Here is a 22,917-nt window from a genome sequence, read left to right on the forward strand (position 1 = left end):
GTGGAGTTTTTCTTGATTTGTAACTTCTTTTGTTGAAGATAATTGTGGAGTTTTGCTTAGTTTTGTGTTTGTTTGGGTTTGTGTTGCCTGCTTTGTTTCACTGGACTGTGTTTAATGATGAACTAAGATGGCATTGTTTGGCTTTGGATGGTGCATTTACTATCTTGGGCGCAATTTTCGCAGTCTATGCAACCTATTCTTCACTGATTTAGATCTTTGCAAAAAAGGCTTAGCCTTTTTAAATAGCATTTCATATGATGTATATGGTGGGATATATACCATTAACCATGTGTTTGGATATAGTATTTATTGTAGAATAATTGCTTATTCAATTTTTAATAATGATTTAAATAGATCATGTATTAGTATGTGTGGCTTTTACTTATATAGTAGATGATTTAGTGTATAGAGTTTAGCTTATACACGGAAGATTAAATCATCGGTTCTTATAAGTATAAAGTTTATGTTCACAATCTAAGATGGAAATTGGACAAAGCTATTGGTATGACTGTAGCACAAGATTAAATATAATTATCTTCATTATGGGAACGGTATAGTTCCGACTTCTTGTGCTAGTACATTTTGTATGTATTGAACGGATCAAGTAGAGATAAGTGTTTTTGTACTGAATATATAAAAGAACCTCTCTAGTTCATTAAATGTACTTATACTTTTAATCTTGATATAATTATTATGATCAATGTGATTTGTTCATTACTTTAATTTAATAAAAGGTACCACTTAATCCTGGTAAATTGGATAATTACAAAATACATTTGTGAAATAATAATTAGTCGATAGAATTCATATCTCGACTTTGAGATTGATGATACCCTTTTATGGATGCTTATAAGTTTTCGTGTGAAAACCTTGCAGGTGGATTTTGTATCCGTCACATGAAATAAGTTAAGCGGAAGTATAAAGGATTTAATTAGTCAATGAATTATATTGTCAGTAATTTAATTTAATTGATTGGTATCTGTAATCTTAACATGAGGAGTTAAATAAGATTTAATGAAAGATTCCGAAATTAAACTAAGTAGTGCAATTACTGGTTTTTAGTGGAATAATCTGTAATTTATTGTGGTAGGATTAATTCATTCATAATTCGAATTAATGCCGCAATTGAAAGCCTCGTTATTTATTCTGTGGTCCCTGCTATGCCTAATTAATTAATGGACTTGGAAAGTAAGTTTCTTGGAGGAAAAGTAGTCTACACGTTTTGGACTAGGGTTGACACCCTAAAACGTGATTATAAATAGAATACTTTTCATCCCTAAGAAAAAAAATATTTTGAGCCGTAATACTTGCCCATATGAGTATTCTTTGTCCAAAGACTGGTTAGGTTACATAGTAGAAGACAGCAGACTGTGGAACTGAAGGAAGATCGTGTGGATACTTGAAGGTTCTATTTGCGGTCGCAATCACGCTTCAAGAGATAAGTATTAATTTTGTGTTTGATTAAAATTTTAATTATGTGTTGTCTATATTACATGCAAGTTCGATCTTGGGTATTTGCTTCCGCTGTTTATGCTTGTATTCCATCAGTATATTGTGGGATATTGGTCTAAGCAGAGAGTTAGTTCACTCGTTCTACTAGTAATAAATTTTGTTAAGCAATATATATATACACACATGACAAATGATAAGCAGGATTGGTGCATGGATGTGATAGTAATATCAATGGATATGTTGAGCCCAGCATATTGAAAGTAGCTTTGGATAATATGGATATTCATATTCGGGTAATCCACTTTTAAACCGTGTTAAATATGGGTGGATCGGGTAATTGATCCGTTTTTTGTTAACCCATTCTCGACCTGGCCCATATCCGGCTCGACCCGCCCGTTTGCCACCCCCATTATCTGCCAATACCGTATTTCCTAGCATTCAATCAACTCCTGCAATTGATTTCTTATTTAATTCATGTCATCAATTCTATAATGTAATTACTGGAAAATGCCTGAAATATCAAAATGCATTAGTGGTAAAGATCATATAAACAACTTAACTTCAAATTAACCTATGAAGCTAAAGACCCGGGCGTGAAGGAGCGTATAAAAAATAAAAAGGGCAGCCCGGTGCACTAAGCTCCCGCTATGCGCGGGGTCCGGGGAAGGGCCGGACCACAAGGGTCTATTGTACGCAGTCTTATCTTGCATTTCTGCAAGAGGCTGTTTCCACGGCTCGAACTCGTGACCTCCTGGTCACATGGCAGCAACTTTACCAGTTACGCCAAGACTCCCCTTCAAGCGTATAAAAAAAAAAAAAAAAACCAATGAAGTTAATTAAAACTGCAGTTCGTATCTCTAATACCTCTTGAGACACTGCAAGAACAAAAAATATCATCACATTGTACACAGAATTAGATGTTAACTGAGTCTGCAAAAAAATTGTTGACGCAAGAAATCAACACTCAAAAATATCTGAAATGAAAAAAGAAGAAGAAATGAAACATAAAATTAGCAACGGTATAAGAGCAATATCCGAAAGTGGTGCCATTAATTACTACCTTTACACCAGTGGGCAACTTTATATACACCACGCAAGGCTCAAATATGTGCAAATTTAACGGCGATTACTATTCTATATGACTTATAAAGAGATTAGGAGCAAAGTGATTTAATATATATATTTAAACATTGCTGTAAGCGTGCGAGATTTTCATGGTATCCACTATCCGAACATAATTAGACTTGCATGGCAGCGTATTCCTCTTACCAGTGTTTTAAAAGGCGAGCGTGAGGCCGGGCGTTTTACTTAGCACAGGGAGAGGCGTATGCCCCGAGGCACGGGCATAAGCCCCATGAATCTTTTAATTTTTAATTTATTATGTAGTAAAATAGTATAATAACACAAAAATTATAAGAAAATACATTATTATTTTAAAAAATTTAAAACATGATTTACAAGTATAAATAATGCAGTGATATAAGCTATTATGAGAAGCAAATCAACTGTAACATCTTAACTTTCAAACAATAAAAAAATCATAACTTCTTAAAATATATTACTATTATACGATGCAATTTACTCCTTAAAAGAAAATAATTAATAAAATTTATCAGTATTATAATTAAAACAACACTAATTCATGAATAAAAATAAAATTACTTTCAAATTGCGAAATAATAAAATATGATAATTTTGAGGCATATGACAAAAATATGATGATTAATGACAAGTAAATATGTAAATTTGGCTATATATTTTTAAAAGAAATGGTAAGTGGTATTCACCTTCACGGTGTTTTTCAAATACTAAATATGCGATATTATAACTTGTTATTTGAGTTGCTCTCGATCTTCTTGTTTTCATGGATGAAAAAAACTATTAAGCATCGTTAATTTATTAAAGTATTATGAGGGTCAACAGTGTTAACTAAAAATTTTGATACATAATTTATGTCAGAACTGTCAGGCGAGCCCCGGACGTTAGGCATTAGGCGCATTTAGGGCGCACTGTTGGGTGCTTAGGGCGTAAGCCTCACAAAACTAAGCCCCACGCGTGAGCCCCGAGGCGTTTTAACAGTGCCCCACCCCGAAATTGCCTTTTAAAATACAGCCTCTTACTAAGACATCATCAGATAAGCTGAATAGGATTATGGCAACGAAGTTCAGTGGATGGTGTCTGAAATGGAGTTATTAGTGGAAAATTCGGTTAGTTTACATAAGTTTTTTTTGTTTTCTTTCTTTTTAATAATAATAATAATATATAGATCTGCAATTTTATTTTTATTTTTGCTATAAAGGAGTAATTCAAATACATTAGTTTAATTAAAATTTATTTTTTAGTTTAGATAATTAATATAAAAGATCTGATAACTTCCTAAAAAGGAGTCCTAACGTGCCTACGATAATGGCTGACGGTTACCATATTTTCCTTCGTAAACCACCTTCCTTTTTTCTTTTTTTCTTTTTTTTTTCTTTTTTTTTTTACTTTTTTTTCCCTTCATTTTTGGTCTTTTTCTTAGTTTATCTTTTTCTTTTTAAAATAAATAATGTGCTTATCCTATAAACAATCTTTCATCCGAAAAAGTATATTGCAAAGTTGGATTCACCCAAACTTAATTTATTTTATAAATAATAATATCTTAATTCAAATGGATAAATAAATTAACTTAATCAGTCGTAAAAATTCAAAATGGATTGCATGATTAAAAAGTAATATATTAAACTAAAAAATGATTCACGATAATTTAAATTATGAGTAGATGTAAACAACATAAATAAAAAAAATGTGATTTCATTTGAAATCGAATGTCTAATTATCTCCTATGCGTATTTTGTGGAAATATAGTTTCACAAAATAGGCTCTGAAACTGAATATTGTGTTAAATAATGTGGTCCTTTTTATTTTTTGAATTTTATATTTGGCATTTTATAGTGATGACACTTCGCATCATGAATTAAATTGTTAAGAATTCAAAATAAAAAACTAATTCTATATATTTGAATAACTAGTAGATGAATTTTGAATTTTAAGATTTTATAAATATACTGAATTGTAAATACTATTTTATTTCTTTAATTAATCTGTTTATAATTTAAAATTTAAAACTAATTGTAAACATTTGAATAGTTAATATAATTTATTTTTAAAAAAAAAAAGATATATAAATTTTACCCATATAAGAACGTATTGAAGTTTCAAATCAAATTGCAGTAGATTACGGCGGAGAAATCTTTGATACATTCTTAAATTTTTATTTTTTTTTAAGTTTGCAAATTTCTTGTAAAATTTCTGAAAATTTATAATAACAGTTATTATTTTTATTTTTTGTCCTAATTATTTTGTCATTTATAACAAAAAATATGGGATACATCCCTTAAATCAAGCCTTAAATACCTGAAAAGTAGGATAGAAATGTTTCTTACTTTTTTGAATTGACAATTTTTTTTTTAATTTTCTATTTTCTATTTCTTTTTGACACTTGGCATCCTAAGATGATTACACTTGTCATCACATCATGTTTTTGCCTCTCCTATTCTATATAAATAAAATAGATTTACCTATGTTAAAAAATTCATAATCCATTGTTAGGAAACTTCAATTTCCTTGTATTGGAAAGCCCAAAGTTTGCCCGCACTAAATGATCTTCTCGCCTTCTACCAGTTGGTTAAGTAACAATACTTTGATAATGCTGAAAGTAATACAGTTAAAATGCATTTATTAGTAAAAATAGGGGCATTTGCAACGATGGCTATACGAGGAAAGAGATTCACCAAACATTGACACCAAAAAGATTATTTACGAGTGATGTTTTCGATTAAAAAAAATGACATGGGAAGTATTTTCAAAATAACCCGATCACAACGAGTGCATTCTTCTTATTTACCTGTTATTACAATTACTAATCAATTTGGTCATATCTAAAGTTGTCACATGAGCAATAAAAAGCTTAAGGGTGTTCACGTATAAATTGCTGTATTTATTTCCGATGGATGCTCTTTTAAATCTCATGTTCATGCTCATGATTGTTAGTACATTTTCTTTCATTTAAGAGTAGATGTAGTTTTTTCCTTTTATTTGAAGTAGTTATACCTTTTAATTTTCCACATTAGAAAACTAGTAGTATTAGATTGTAAATTCAATGAAATATTTCATGCCTGCGCGGATAAATTCACTAATATGATATATTAATAAAACTAATTGAACCCATTAACTTAAAGAATCAAAACCGACTGCCACAACCCTTCGAACCAGATGCCATTGGGTCTCCATTACAAATTCGACACATCAATGCATGCTACCTGACCCGGTATTCTTCAACTTTGCCTTCCCATTCAGGGGCCTAAAAGATACATCTTCAAAGTATAAATGCTCAACATGAGCCAGGGTCGCACCTAAAGAGTAAGAGTCTGTCTTTGATCCTTTGTCCACCGTGAGTAAGGCCATTGTAGAATATCCAGGGTTTTCATGAACAATCACCACCAACTTTCCATTTTCAGGCCGATCAAGACGGGGTATTCAAGAGGAGCATTGTTGTTAAAATCTATTGGGGGAAAATGGCTTTTAATACTTGGTGATCGGAGCCATCTTTGGTGCGTAGTATCATATCCATACACATGAAAGAAAACAGGAGAGCACCAATACAATGTGCCGTCAGAGAGCAACCCTGGTACATTGCTGATAACAAAATTTATCGGAGTAAAGTCATCATGATGTCTGAGATCGTTTAGTATGGTTGCGGTCCTGGACCCACAAATCAAAGCGGGTATGGTATTTAGGACGTTTTTGAAATACAACCACTAGTTACATCCAGAACCACCATAGAGCCGTCAACCAAGGAATAAAACACAATTTCCATTGGCTTCTTAGCATCTTAAGTAATTTGATTAAGAACATTATAGCGAACAATATCTGTGTAACTGACATCCTCAATGAGCTTATAAATTAGTCATGAATGATTCATGTTATGCTTGAGGAAATGTTTAAAAATGATTGCCCTGGCTCCATCTATGTGGGTATCCACCAATCCTGCAGATGTAGTCACCAATAACGGCCCACCTTCCTTGATACCCATATTGTTTTCTATAGATCATTGCAACAGGAAAAATCTTTGGAGAAAGTTTCTTTTTACCGAATAACTTGCCATCATCCTTTGTCATTGGCAATTCGACGCGATACCACAATTCCTTGTTCTTTCGGGGGCACCGTTGATATAGACAACAGCGATATCCTCAGCCTCTGCTACTGTCATTGTTCTTAAGATCAAGTCTCGGGTTCTGTAAGTCGGCCTTGGGTCAGCATGTCTAAGGTAGGCCAATAGGCCATTCATGTTACGGAGAAAAGCATCTTCCCTAATTTGATAACTTCCATCGGATCACAAGGGAATCTAATAAGTGAAATTAATTGGGTCAATTCACAGAGACTTGATTAGATGTTTTACTTGATTAGCACCGCTTTGAAGCTTTGGTCAGATTATAACTTATAAGCTTAGGGACCCTTTTGTCCATTCAAAATTTTCATACCAAAACAACATTTGGATAAACATTGTACCGATTTTTTGAAAAAGTTGTGAAGATTGAGTTTGAAGTTTGAAAAAGTGGTTTTGACACACCCCTTAGGATGGGGCCTTTCCTCGGATCCTGCTAACGCGGGATGTTTTGTGCACCGGGTTGTCTTCTAAAAAGGAACTTGCTTGTCAAGGTTTGCGTACACTCTACTCTCCCCAGACCCCCACTTTGTGGGATTTCACTGGTTATGTTGTTGTTGTTGTTGTATTATTTCTAACATTTATTCAAGTTAAATGCACGTTCAAACACAACTATGTTTCAAAATATCATTTTTCAACTTTATTTCAAAAACTACTTATTTCAAATATCACATTTGTATGTCCAAACGCCTATTAAGTGATATGCATACTTCATCGCTGAAGTTCAATATCACTGAATTATGTAAGTCAAATTATAATTAGTAATAAAAGAAAAAACATTAACATGCGGAAGGTCTCAAAATAGTAACTCTCATGAGCAAAATGCCAATGTACTCAAATCAAGAAAACTTGAAAGGAAGTGCCAATAAAGTTGAACAAAAATAACATAGGGCCATTGGGCAGCTGGCATTTCAAAATGAAGGTGGTTAGTTGATGGATCCTATATCTTAAACAGAATCATATTCCTTAAGACATTGGGCAAAACAATGGCAACATTAAAGTATTTCATCTATAAGGAGAATGGCCAGATTGCAACTTCATCAGTCCATAATAGGAGCCATTTTTTCCAAGGGCAAGCAACTGAGAATGTGATCCTTGTTCCACAACCTTCCCATTTTTAATCATGGCTATGGTGTCTGCTTTCTGTATCGTCGATAAGCGATGAGCTACAGCTACACTTGTTCTACTGATCATCATCCTCTCCAATGCTTCTTGTACCAAATTCTCAGATATGCTGTCAAGTGCGCTAGTCGCCTCGTCTAGGAGAAGTATAGTTGGATTCTTTAGTATCGCTCGTGCAAGTGCTATTCTTTGCCTTTGCCCTCCTGAAAGCTGGACTCCTCTTTCACCACAATAAGTTTCATAGCCATCCTTCATAGCACTGTATAACAAGATTGCAGTTTTTTAAGCATTTGTTTCATAAATGAAACTGAATGCCATTAGTAGAGGAATGGAGAGATTTAGGGGTCGTTTGGTCCGAAGACAAGTAATGATGGGATTAGTTATGCTAGCATTATTTCTCATAGACTGTTTCGTTTGTTGTATTAGAAATAGCATGCATTGCATAATTTCTAAATAATACTGAATAGGGTGTATAAGTATAAGAAAAGTATTAGTATTATAAGTGCTATGGTTAGTATGTTCAGGAATAGTACTGAATAGTGTGTAGAAGTAATACTGGTATTAGTTGTACTAGACTTTGCAATCAAACATTGTAGTAAGATTTATAGTAGCATTATTCTAACTAATACACCCTACCACACGACCCCTTAAAATTATCATACCTTATAAATTCATGAGCATTAGCACGAATTGCAGCTTTCTTGATTTCGGATTCTGTAGCTTCTTCTTTCCCATAAATGATATTGTCGCTAATGGATCCCGCAAAAAGGATAGGTTCTTGACTCACTAGAGCAATCTGTGATCTTAAGCTCTTCAAATTGTAGCTTTTGATGTCTTTGTCATCAATTAGAACTTGTCCCTTTATTGGATCATAGAATCTTTCTATCAAACCAATCATGGTGGATTTTCCAGAACCGCTTTGCCCAACAAGTGCTACTGTTTTTCCTGCTTCAATTTTCAGATTCACGCCTTGGAAGATTGCTTGATCAGGCCTAGACGGATAATTAAAGAAGACATTCTTCAGCTCTATCTTTCCTTTTAATACCTTTGTGATTTTAAGCCCTTCAGGATTCTCAGGTTCAATTTCAGTCTTCCGATCTAAGATAGCAAAAACCGATGCAACTGCACTGCTACCTCTTGCCAAATCAGAAGTCATACTTCCAGTATCAGCTATATTTTTCCCGGTACTCATCAAAAGGAAGAAAACTTGAAACAGGTGCTTTGAACTGAGTAAGTTTTTGTTCATTAGTCTTCCCCCATACCAATATGTTAAGGCAATGGCAGCTGTGGTTAGAAATTGAGAGCAAAACAAGCCAGCACCAGAAAGTAATGATTGTCGAATATTTTCTTTTCTGGGGCCTTTCTGAGTTTTTGCAAAGAGGTCCAACATTCTATTTTGAGAAGAAAAGGCAGTGATAGTCCTGTGATTGATCACTGCTTCACTTGCTAGCTGACTTCCTTCACTCTGTGCGTTGTGGGATCTTTCGGACATTCTTTTCATCAGAACACTTCGCGAATAGAAGCTTGCTATGAGTAAAGGTTGTATAGATATTAGTACAATAGCAACTCTCCATGCGACAATCAATGCAAGTACAAAAGCAACCGAAGCACTGGCGGAAACTTGTATTAGCAATGACATGCGATCACCAACAAGCGATCGAACCATACGGGCTTCAGTGGAGAGCCTCGCACAAACTGCTGCACTCGTGTTCTGGTCTTGATCAAACCAGCCCACTTCAAATGTCAACAAGTTTGAAAGCACCTGTTCTCTGACTCTCTTTGTCAATGTCTCTCCCATTTTAGCAAAGTTGTAATGTTGGAGTAGATTAGCGATGAAACTGGTCAAACCTATGCTCAAAAAGACTATGCTATAAATTTTGATCTCTGACTTTATCTTTGGAATATCATTTGATGTATATGCTGATACAACTGATCCCAAGCAAAATGCATAAAGTGGTTGAAGTACACCAAATGTAATAGCTCCTAAACATCCCAACAGCGCTATCTTCCACTCTGGTGCATTCATTTGGAGCAAACGCCATGTTGAGGGACTTGGATGAGAGAAAGTCTCTAAATACTCATTGTCACTATCATAATAAGAACATGTATGAATGGAGGGAGCATAACTTACACTTATTGCTGGGCTAAAAGGAGAGGCAGGGCTATAAGGCGACATAGGCATATTATAATTCCTCCTTGTGTAGCCTCTTGTCTCTTTAGGAAGATACGGACTACATGCCCCTTCACCGTTTGCTGTTGATTGCTGCAATTTGACCATCTTAAAGTAAACTCCACCTTCTTCATCAGTCTTACTCATTAGATCATCATGAGAACCAGATTCAACAATTCTCCCTGACTCAAGGACAACAATCTTGTCAGCCCTGCGTATTGTACTGAGGCGATGGGCAACGATGATCGTTGTCCTTCCTTGTGAAGCTTGGTCTAGGGCCTCTTGAACAATTCTTTCTGATTGTGCATCCAGTGCGCTTGTTGCTTCATCAAGTAGAAGAATTTTCGGGTCTTTAATCAATGCCCTTGCTATAGCAATCCTTTGCTTCTGTCCTCCAGACAATTGAAAACCAAATTGTCCAACCTAAAATCCAATAGGAACTTTGTCAAATCCAAGTCGAATAACAAAAAAGAACGTATAACAAGAAAAAGATATTGGCTTACATGAGTATCATATCCATCAGGTAAAGAGGTTGCAAAGTCATGTGCATTTGCAGCTTTAGCAGCTTCAACAACCATTTCCATTGAAGCTCCTTCTTTTCCGAAGAGTATATTTTCCTTGATGGATGTAGCAAATAGAACAGGCTCCTGATTTACAAGCCCCGTCTGAGATCTCAACCATTTAAGCTGCAGTTTCTTTATTTTACGTCCATCAAGCAAAATATCTCCATTGATTGGATCGTAAAATCTTTCTAGCAAGGAAATGACAGTGGACTTTCCAGAACCACTACCTCCCACAATTGCTACTGTCCTTCCAGCTTTCACTTTAAGATTAAAATCTTGGAGAACCTGGATATCTGGTCTTGACGGATAGCTGAAAGTTACCTCATTAAAGTCGATATCTCCTCTTACATACGCTAGAACTTTCCCTTTCCCATCTTCAGAATCTATTTGAGGAACACGATCGATTAGTTCGAAAATTCTTGCAGCAGCAATTGTTGCCTCAGTGATGAATGAGATATTAGGAAGTGCACTCATACAAGACCTACAATCACAAACCAGGCCTTGGCAATATCAAAATTTGCTTCAATCATCGTCATATCTTGTTTCCACTTATCTCATTTCAATTAAACACAAACAAACTAAATAAAGATTTTTGTTCTTTCTTTGTTCAAATAACATGAGTGAATTAATGTAATATTCACGTGAACTTTATCCACTGTAACAGCAAAGTCACAAACCTATTTTTTTGCCACGTTAAAGTGAAACAAACTTCAACCGCTATAACTAGAGGCGGATCTAGGATTTGAAGGTGGCGGGTGTCATAATTTTCTTCAATGTATATCTTGTTAGAAACGTGTATTTGGGTCGGGCCCATCTCTTTTGAGTTTATTCGGGTCAACTTAATAGGCCTTTTTTTATTTGCAAATATGAAAATTACATCTTAAAAATCATGAAACGAACATAATTAGTATCTTAAACAAGGAATCACACCCATTAAGTAAAATCAACATTTTTACCAAGGAACTTACATCTTTTATGTATATTAAAAAATGAACTTGCACAAGTAAAATAACATCTTCAATAAGGGAATTACACCAATCAAAATAAGAAAAATAATAGAAAAACTCTTCAATAGGTAAATTACACCCCATAAGTAAATGTAGAATTAGATAACTACAAGTTCTCAAAAATAAATCATAAATTTCATGTTTTTTCTAAGCAATGCTTAGGAAATTTCCATCACAATTTAAGTAGTAAAGTGATTTAAATTGAATTTAACAATTATAGAAAAACACGATTTTTTATACTACACTCCCTCCGTCCATTTTTATTTATCCACTATACTAAAATAGATGTCTACTTTTACATGTAAGTTGTATAGTTTGAAAACACAAGATATAATTTACACCTATTTTATCCTTATTATTAAGTACTCAAATTCATTTCTCATTTTATTTATTGCTTATTAAGAGTGTCTCAAGTCAAATATAGACAAGTAAACATGGATGGAGGGAATCAACAAAAGAATGTATAAAAAGATTGACTTTTGATCTCAATCCAAAATTCTCATTGAGACCCAAGTTTTTTGATATAAATACTCACACATTTGAGATTAAGAGAAATGCTTAATTTAAGGGATTTTGAAGTTTCTATTTTGTGTGTTCTCCCTAGAGATCATAGATAAAATAATAAAATAGAAGAAAGACAATATAAATAATAAAAAGATAAATAAAAAATTGGGAGAGCCGAAAAGGGAAGTGACTGGTACAAATGAACTAAAAAGCACAAAGAGAAACAGAAGTCGAAAAATGTTTAAGATAGATTTAAACTTGTGTCTACCAGCCATGGCACCTTTGTTTAATTTGCGACTGGGGGTGACAGTATCAAATATTTAATTTAATTTAAGCAAATTGCAACATAGGTATATAAAAAATTGATCAATCTAGGGAGTGTCATGCCACCCCTACCCTAAAGGGTGGATCCGCCCCAGGCTATAACGGTAAAGTTAGTAAACTTAACGCACTACAATACTAAAGTCAGAATAATGCTTCTTATCATGTTTAAGTGACTGAACTTTATCTACTGCAATAGTATAGTCATTCTACTTTATTCAACAAAACCTACCAATCAAGGTGACTAACCTGTCATAGCAGGCAAAGTTTTGTGACTTTACAGTTATAAAGTCGAGTTAATTTATCATGACAAGAAGTAATTTTATAATTTTGCTATACATAAAATTAAGTCTCAAACAGAGTGAGGAGTGAATAAAATGAGACTTACAGTCCACCAAGAACAACACAAAGAGCTGATATGAAAACACGGCCACCACTTTCTCCTCTATTAGCAACAAGGACACTCCCTGCCCAAGACTGAAATGCCCACGACACATATATCATTCCCATACTTCCTAACAACAATCCCTTAGTAAGCCCTTGCTTCACACCAAGACTAAAACTTTCCTCAAGAGAATTACTGAATCTTTTTACTGTTTCATTTTCCCCAACATAAGAGTAAACTGTTCGAATCGATGAAATTACTTGTTCTGCTACACTTCCTGCAACTCCATAGGCATCCTTCATCTTCATTCCCTGGCTCATAAGAAGCTTCCCAAATGCTACACCAGGTATAACAAAACCAAGTGAGAATGGAACTGAAGCCAATGCTAGTCTCCATGAGAGGTAGAAAGCAAGAATTAGGCCAAATATGAACGTTGACAGATGAGCAACACAATTTGGAATCTGCAACAAAGGAGAAAATGCCAGTTAATTTCAAGCATGATCACTCAACTTAACATACACTGAATTCATTTTTGTCACATTTTAGTAACTCAACTTTATAATAAAGTCATAAATGTATTTAATTTTAGTTTTTGTCATTAAAGTAACTGAACCCACTAATAATAGTGAAGTTATTAAAAATTTACCCACTCAATAGTCAATTAAAGTAACAAAACTTACCTACTAATAGTAAAAGTCATAAATTTTACCTACTATAAAAATAAAGTCACCTGGATGGGTAGGTTTTTGTCACTATAATGGATACATTTAGTAATTTTACTGTTGTAATAGCTAAAGTTCAATTACTTAATATGAAAAAAAAAGTAATTTCATAACTTTACTGTTATAATACATAAAGTTTAATTAGTGATTTTAGAGTTATAGCATGTAATAAAGTTAAGTTATTCTAATGTAATAGTCATTTAGTGACGAGTATGTTACAACAACAAAACATACCCAGTGTAATCACATATGTGGGTCTAGGGAGAGTAGAGTGCACGTAAACCTTACCCCTATCTCGTATAGATAGAGAGGCTATTTTCGATAGAACCTCGGCTTAAGTAAAGGATTTCAAAGCAGATTGAAAAAGGGAATACATAAATGAAAGCAGTAACAACAACGAAATAATGTGAAATGTAAACCAATACATAGCTTACAGAAGACAAGACAGAACAGTAAAAACAACAAAATAAAGCGATAACTGAAGCACGAGAAGCACAGGTGGTTAGTAATGAGTCTGTTATGGAGAATATATTAAAGTCTAGTGATCATACATGAAACTAAGTAATCCAAAATACACAAAGAAAAACACACATATAATTTTAGAATGATAAATTGAGAAAGAAAGCTGGCAACATATATATATAATTCAAGTGCAAAGACCTTCTCTGCGATAGCATCTTGGATTGAATGAGCATCAGCTGAAATAGCGGAAACAACTTGAAAACTAGTGGAGGAAGCATTTTGGTTGTCAAAGAAACTAACTTCTTGCCTAAGCACTGATTTTAAATACTCAATCCTTATGCGAGATGTTTGTCTCTCTGCACTTCTTGTCCAGCAAATTCCCCCTACAATTTACAGAACTATATACCATCATCATACGCAAATAGGATTAATGACACTGTAAAAGATTTTTAACAATATTAGGTTATGTATCAGGTAACCTGCTTTATTTCCAGGTTAGTAATTCCATTTTAATGGACGATTATCCATAGGTTAAAATTATATTTTAGGTAATTTGATAATGTAAAAAAATTTACAATATCGGCGTATAAAGTTAAACTCGTGCGCAAGTGCTCGGACTCATTAAAAAATGTGATATACATACCAATGCAGGCGGATATACCAACTCCAATTGCAACGCACAGCAACCTGAGTGAGTACTGTTTCAAGGACAGGCAAGAAATACTGTTTCATTTGTCTTATAATTATGATTCTAGCAAACAAAAGTCTTGACCATTAACTCTGTAAACTAGTCCAGGGAAAAGGCATTTTGAGAGAAATACAGGGTACTAATGAAACTCCAGGGTTGATTAGTTTACGGTTTAGTACTTAATTATGAGGAAATTATAATATAGGGCGTGTAATGCAGTGAATAATAGTATAAGTATTATTATCGGATAGTACATTATTTGTTACATAGATTGTCTAATGTAAGGACATTGTTATCTTTAAATACTCTTATCCATGTATTGCTAATTAATACACGATTTTTCATCTCACACGTTATCATGTATGAGCTAATACATAATTCTAATCATATAAGTTTTTCCAAAATAAAGTAATACGATGTTTTGTTTTTGGGTATGAAAACTCCACGGAGCTTATATGGAGCCTCTTAATTACCAGAACTAAAATATACTCCATTAGTTGTAGGAATTTATACCAAAATAAAATGCTATGAAAGAGATCTTAACATTTTTAGCTAGTCGGCTAAAAAAAAATTCACTTGCCTAGCCATAATAGTTTATACTCGACATCATACTCAATGTATAACGCATCTATAGTAAGTGCATAATCAGTGTGCACCCTGATTATACATTATATAATGGCTAAAATTTGTACAAACAAAGATTAGTGTAAAGAAATGAATCTTGGGTCTAACTCTAGCCGAAAAGCTAGCTCATTTGGGTGGGGGGAGGGGGAGGGGGGGGGGGGCATCGATGTGGAACTCTTCAACAATTAGGATTATTTTTTGTGAGCTATGTTGGACTGTTGTGTAGTGTAAAAATCTCTATAAAAATTTCAAAAACTTACAGAGATTAAGTTCTGTTGTACTTCAAATTAAACTACCCTAATTGTTGTAATTCCCAAGATTGTATGAACCAAAAAAAAAAATCACTACAAGAAAAAATATATGCTGCAACAATTTTTTTTTTTTTTTGTCATAGATTGATTATTGTTGCAAAAAGTACTTTTGGCAACAAAAAAAAAATATTTTGTTGCATGAACTTTTCCCAACGGCCGTTATTGCAACAACTTGCAACAATTTTTTTTAATTTTTTTTTTTTGTCAAAAGTACTTTTTGCAACCATAATCAATACTATGGCAACAAAATTAAATTCTTTGGCAATAAAAAAATCATTTGCCAACAATAAAACTAAATTGTTGCCAAATATAAAAAAAATTGTTGCGATTTCTATACTTTCTTGTAGTGAATGATCAATACCTTGTCAACAATATCATTAGTGAGAGAAGCATCATCATCAGCAGCACCTCCATAATCATCAATAAGGGCACTGAGAATAAACATATTAAGTGGAGTCATGAGCCCATCTCCAATGCATCCTAAAGTACCAAGAAACATCAGCAACTTATCAACACCATCAGCATATCTGAAAAGACCTCCTTTCTTTCCCATTTGGATAAAAATGTATTATTATCACAAGCTATTACAAGCTCCAAATCCCATAAATAAGAATACTTGATGAGCTATACAGAAAGATTTTGATGTCCCTTGAAAAGTTTGCCTTTTCCATGTTGTATTCTCAAATCTAGTCTAGTATTTAATAAGTAACATGCCAGCCGAACGACAAGCCGTACTTCTTGTTTTATTGTTGATATTAACTTCTATACACGTAAAAAAGAATATTATCAGGTCTATCTAAAAATAACTACAAGTAACTGTCAATAAAATAGTACTATGAGATATTGGTAATCTGAACAGTAAGATTGATTATCTGTCATAACAAATAAAATTACACTAATGACATAAAAATTCTTTATGCTCACTGTGCAATATAAGTTAAATGCTCTACTGTCACGCTTGCCGGCTGCTTCTGTGTCTTCTGATTTGTCACATACTTAAAAATGGTGTTGTTATGAACCTATCAATTCTAATTTCTAAGTGGCATGTCATGAGTTTGATTGATCATTTAAAACCCGTATTTTTGTTATATATGGTTGGGAATATCTGGAGTCCGGAGATATAACTTGTTATCGTTTTCCATGAGTATCTTCAATATGATTTCAAGGAGTGTTTTTGGATGGGATAAGGCACTATTACCCCCTAAACTTTGGCCCAAGTTGCTACGACACACCTTATCTTTTCAAGGGTCCTATTACTCCCCTGAACTTTTTTAAAATGGAATAGTTACCACCCTGAAACTGGATACCTACTCTCTTATGGGAGAGTGATATACACTCTCCTTGCCACATGTATATTTATTTGATTTCTATTTTATTTTATTTTTAAAAAAAAAAAAAATCACTTACGTGGCAATTTAAAAAAAAAATCAAAAACTGAAATGGATATTTAAAACAAAATCTGAAAATTTGATTTTTCTAAAACCCTTTTTCTTTAAAAAAAAAAAAAAAAAAAACATATCTGAAAACATGGATTTTTTTAAAAATATGGAAAGAATGGATTTTTTTTTAAATATAGATTTTTTTTAGATGTCTTAAAAATCTATATTTTCATGATTTCATTTTTTTAGGACAATTTTATTTTTCAAATAAAATCTGGATTATTTTTTTAAAAATCTGGAAAAAGTATTCTTTATACAAATTTGGAAAAACTAATTATTTTTTTAAAATGTGGAAAACCCATTTTTTTAAAACTAAATCAGGAAAATTAGATTTGTTTTCATACATAGAAAAAATAATCAGTTTTCCACATTTTTTTAAAAAGAAAACTATTTGAGAAAAAAACTCTAATCTTTAATGATAATTAATTATGTGTAATTAAATGTGAAGTACCCAATTAAAAAATGACATGTATCAGATTTTATGCTTCTCACTCTCTCAAAGAGAGTGAAATACACTCTCCTTGCCATGTTAGCGCTTAGGATGATAATTATTCCGTTTTAAAAAAGTTCAGGAAGTAATAGAACCCCTGAAAAGGTAAGTGTGTTCTAACAACTTTGATCAAAGTTCAGAGGTAACAGTGCCTTATCCTTTTTGGATTGACAATTAGGCCAAAATAAAATATTAAAGCCCGTGGATTAAATTAATGGATTATTATAGCTTTGAAGACGTTAACTTATAATCTTGAGGCATTTGAATTGTTTGTTGACACAAACAAAGTAGGAATCAAGAAATAACAAATTTCTTAGTAGAAACTATATTTAACTTATATATATACGCTGACAGCATCGAATTTTTTTATAATATATATATATATTATTTTAATCAATTGTAACAAGCTAAGTTGCTTAATTGCTACATTTGTTAGATTACTATACTAGGACGATCCACTAATGTTGTAAGCCATCTTAAAATATGACTACAAAAGAAACTACACATTTAATTTAGTGCACACGAGTTTAAAAAGCTTAAACAACTTCACTCTTAGCTAGGTCAACAACTTTACATGTTGATACCTATCAGGGCAGGCATAACACAGATTGCTCTTTCACGTTTTCTTTTTCATTTTCTCTAATATAATGATCATTGTTTCGCTCGAGTCTACCAACCACTTGTATTATTGAGAAACTCAGGAATTATAATGTTGGGATTGTTTTTTATCGAATATTGGTTTGTATTAAAAATGACATATACATACGGTATAAATTAAATTATGTGTTCACTTTTTAAAATAAAATAAAAAGAATTGACTGTTATATCTTTTATTCCTTGATTTAGATTAAGGGTGTCAACCGGTTTGAACCGGCAACCGGTTATAAAACCGGCCGGTTTGAAACCCCAAACCAGAACCGGTCCGGTTCAAAACGTCCAAAACTTCTTTTTTTTTTGTATAGTATATATATATATATATATATTATAGTATTTATTAGTATATTGTAGGTATATTTACATATGTTATATAAGTTTATAAGTAAAGTTTATATATTTACTGACTAACAGGCTAACAGCAAATCAGCAATACAGCATATACGTGTGTGTATATATATATATATATATTAAGTTATATGCTTAAGTTATACTACATATACCTAAAATATAGTAAGAATATACTTATATATATCAATATACTTAGGTTATATATATATATATATATATATATATATATATATGTTTAAGTTATATGTATAATATATATTATAAGTATATTCTTAGTATATACACTAATGTTCACATTCAAAGAGAGAAGTATCGGTTGAGATATCCAAACCATGTGAAGTTGAAAGTACGAAAGAGCAATGTACACAGAGCTCAAAATGTGAGATTGAATCTCCTACAAAGGAGAACAACTCTGAAGTCCGAAAATTAAAAGATGATAACAAGAGATCAAGAACCTCAGTGAAATCGGCAACCAAATCTGTTTCTGGAAACTGCAAAACAAAGTGTACAGTTCCTCAGCCATTTGCTTTGGCAACTGAGAAGCGTGCGTCTCATGGAACTCGTCTTGTTGGAAGTGATGCAGACAATGTCAATTATAAGACACCTGAAGCCAATAATTTGCGAGTCCCAAGTACGAAACAAAACCAGGTTAGTTCCCTATGCAGATAATCTGTTTTTTTTAGACCTTTTTCATTTCTGGTCCATCAGCCCAAATTGATCAGGTGCGCTAGCCAAAATATGCAATACATATACGCTGATTATGTATATTATATGTATAGTTATTCTTAATATACAAGACATATACATTTGCCGGCTATTATTGTTTTGTATGGTCCAAAAAGTTAATTATCCCTTTTTTGTTACCTTATCTGCAAATTCTTATCATTAAGGAGAGAGGATTCATCAATAGCACTTGATCTTTGAAATGATATTGCCCTCGTGTTCTCTCTTGGTTGATGAGAAAACTTCCTCTTAAATGTGTTACTGTTTCAGAGAAGTTAATGCATAACGATTAAACGATTACACTACTGATCTATGAATCTAACTGCCTGTTAGTAACTGATTCCGTGAATATTGTATTTTTGACCAGGTCTCCACACCAGTTGCAACTAGAAAGCCGCTACAACCTGATAACAAGAAGCATTCGGATGAAGAAGACTCATGCTCAGTTACTTCTTGGTATCCACTTTCTCCCCTGATTTTAGCTTAATAAGGTCTGTGCTATTTTTAATGTGCTCCCTTGTCTTATGATGCTGCGTTTATGTTACGAGAAGTGCTACGCTATCAGCAAGAAAATCCAGGGCCACTGTTGCGTCAGCCCCTGTATTCCGATTATCTGAACGTGTAGAGAAAAGGAAAGAGGTAGCTATTGATTTACTGGATTACTGAAACTTCTCATTTAGTTCTATGTTTGATCGGGTTTCTACCTTGTTATTCTTCTCGTCTTGCCCCTTTTAAACGTAAACAAGAGCAAGAATGAAAGAGGCCGATATTGGTTAGTTCTTATATTGATTTTCTCTTTGCAGTTTTACTCAAAATTAGAGGAGAAACATCAAGCTTTGGAGGCCCAGAAAATTCAGTGGGAGGCAAGGACGAAGGTGCATGTTATTGAAGCTACAGCTATAACTTGTTATGCTTAGTATAAGTGGAATACCAACAAAAGAGCATTATCAGACTTTTCTTTTCAAATATATAACATAACTTTTCTTGTGTACCTTCAATTATTAGGAAGAGAGAGAAGCAGCTATAAAGCAACCGAGAAAAAGTTTGATGTTTAAGGCAAACCCAATGCCGAGCTTCTACCATGAGGGACCCCCACCAAAGACTGAATTGAAGAAGGTAATGCATAACGTCACTGGTATTATAACTTACATATTTTTAGCCAAGGTATTCACCAAAATTTTGATCTGCAGTATAACTTTTACATTGTGATAAGCGGCCTTAGAGTGACACAGTTAGGGGTGTCAAATGGGCTGGTCCAAATGGTCTGAGTTAATAAATGCGCGGGTCAAAAGTTAGTTGGGCTAAAATGAGCTAAAAAATGGGTCATAATCCAACCCGCTCAATTCTTACTAAGTTTTAATCTCTCTATTTGATCTTTTATAATATTTTAAGAACCTAATAAAACTACTTGTTTTTATGATGACTAAATATAACATATCTAATAAAAATAATGTCCTTCAAAATATTTTGATAAGGTTTTTATGGGTCAATTTGGGCTATGTATTAGCCCACTATAGGCTACATCTCAGCCCAAACTTGAACTAGTTGGGTGAGTCATGTTTTCATGAGCTAATTTTGTCACCCGCCGTCACAGTTCATACTCCAATATTGATATCCATAGCTGTCTATGGGATATGATCACCTTCAATTCTGAATTTTTTATTTCTTTTGACTGCAGGCACCACCAACTCGTGCAAAATCACCGAGGTTGGGAAGAAGGAAGAGCTGCAATGACTCGGTTGGTTTAGACAAAGGGATGGGAGCTTATGATCGGGGAACTCGCCACAGTCTTGAAGTTAACAATGAAAATGATGCCTTTGGTTCCAGAAATAGGAAAGACCGCGTAAATATTCAGAATGGTACTGCCATATACAAATTTAACAACGAAGCCAATCATGCAGCGGAGATAAATGAGTCATATATGACTAAGATGCGTGAAGAAATGAATGTGAACATTACTGTATTATAAGTTATATGTGAACATTAGTTATTTTTCAAGTATATAACTTTCTAGTTTTTAATTTAAGTAGATGTATCATGTATATTATAAGTATATTTTTAGTATATTTTAGGTATATTCCTTATATATATATATATGTGTGTGTATATATGTGTATGTTTAAGTCATATATAACTTATATAAACTTAAACATATATATATATATATATATGTTTAAGTTATATGTATAATATATATTATAAGTATATTCTTAGTATATTTTAGTTATTTTTCAAGTATATAACTTGCTAGTTTTTAATTTAAGTAGATGTATCATGTATATTATAAGTATATTCTTAGTATATTCTAGGTATATTCCTAACTTAATATAAGTAAAAATATTAACACAAGTAAATAGAAGAAAGCTCAATGAGCCATATATTTTATTCATTCTTGGATAACATTTATTTGCAAGTTGTAGTTTTATTTAACTTGCAAATAATACATGAGTTGCAAAGAAATAGTAGAATAATAAAATCACCAATTCTCAATCATTTGGTTAATTTCCCTCATATCATATTCGGCCATGGAGATATCTTTAAAGTCTTCCATTTGGTTCGGTCCACTTGCTATCAAATCTTCAATCTCTTCCTCTTCGCCTTCCTCCGTTTCTAAGTTTTGGTTGCGTCGCTCCGATCTAATCCAATCGCGAATGCACACTAGTACTTGCAAGCTAAAGCCGGATAATGAGTGTCTATGGTCTCCAATTTGTTGTCTTCCCTGGCTAAATGCACTCTCCGAAGCCGCGGTTGACTTACGAGTTCTAGGCGGTTTGTCTTATGTATGTGATTGTGCAGGACATGTATCTCCTATGGGATTTTCGGGGGGTTGTGTTTCATCATCATCATCAATTTCATTAAAAGTATCGGTATAATGTTGTTGCATTGCCTCATGACCTAAAATGGATTATTTCCACCAATATCAATACCTAAATTAGGTGTTTCTTCCACAAATGTTTCCTCATTAAGCCCACGCCTAACAATACTACTACTACCGGCACCACGTCTAAATCTCTTCGCCATTATTAAATAGAATTAATTTAAATCACACTCAAATAAATCACAAGAAAATGAATTGCAACAAATTAAATTGCTAGAATTAAATTACGTAAATTAAATTGTGAAAAATAAAGATAGAGTTGGAACGAAGGTACCAAATTGCCGGACTAATTTTTAACAAAGTGAAGACGGCTATAATAGCAAATCCACCAAAGCTACTTCGGATTGTTGCAAAATCACCAACTCCACCAACAATATTATAATTGCAAAATTAATAATTGAAACTATAATAAGACTTTATAATATTTATTTGAGAGAAATTTAAAGTGGCTAATTGTTGCAAAGTAACTATAATTGAGAGATTGAGATTTGAGAGAGAGAAGAGTGAATTGGTGTAGATTAAAATGGAAATGGAGAGGGGTTTATATAGGAGTGGGGGATGGGTTAAAGTGTTAAAAAAAAAGTTTGGGGGGTTTTGGGGGGGGGGGGGGGGGAAGAGTTGGGGACTGTTGCCCAACGGTCCAATTTGGGCCCAATCCGCAACGGCTACAAACTAAAAAAAAAAAAAAAATTGGAACCGGACCGGTACAAAATATACGGTTAACCGGAACCGGTTCAACCAGTTCCGGTTTCGGTTCCGATTTTACCGGTCCGGCTACCGGTTTGAACCGGTAAAACCGGACCGGTTGACGGGTTTAGTTTAGATATTTTAGTATTTTTCTTTGC

At 33.3% G+C, this 22,917-nt stretch overlaps 2 protein-coding genes across 2 annotated transcripts; one reads left to right on the forward strand and one right to left on the reverse strand.

Annotated features, from left to right (window-relative positions):
* Positions 1-7,462: 7,462 nt before the first annotated feature.
* LOC132642629 (putative multidrug resistance protein) lies at positions 7,463-16,600 on the reverse strand. The gene is made up of 7 exons (XM_060359720.1): positions 15,899-16,600; positions 14,558-14,612; positions 14,113-14,297; positions 12,734-13,191; positions 10,454-10,994; positions 8,443-10,373; positions 7,463-8,039 (listed from the first exon to the last, which is right to left on the reverse strand). The coding sequence occupies exons 1-7, from the start codon at positions 16,088-16,090 to the stop codon at positions 7,664-7,666; spliced, it is 3,738 nt and encodes a 1,245-aa protein (XP_060215703.1). The 5' UTR covers positions 16,091-16,600; the 3' UTR covers positions 7,463-7,663.
* An 838-nt stretch (positions 16,601-17,438) lies between these two features.
* Positions 17,439-21,163, forward strand: LOC132639644 (protein WVD2-like 3). The gene is made up of 7 exons (XM_060356085.1): positions 17,439-17,504; positions 18,775-19,119; positions 19,562-19,650; positions 19,746-19,833; positions 19,998-20,069; positions 20,200-20,310; positions 20,873-21,163. The coding sequence occupies exons 1-7, from the start codon at positions 17,439-17,441 to the stop codon at positions 21,161-21,163; spliced, it is 1,062 nt and encodes a 353-aa protein (XP_060212068.1).
* The last annotated feature ends 1,754 nt before the right edge of the window (positions 21,164-22,917 follow it).

The sequence above is a fragment of the Lycium barbarum genome, chromosome 5 (assembly GCF_019175385.1).
Source record: "Lycium barbarum isolate Lr01 chromosome 5, ASM1917538v2, whole genome shotgun sequence".
NCBI classification, from domain to species: Eukaryota; Viridiplantae; Streptophyta; class Magnoliopsida; order Solanales; family Solanaceae; genus Lycium; species Lycium barbarum.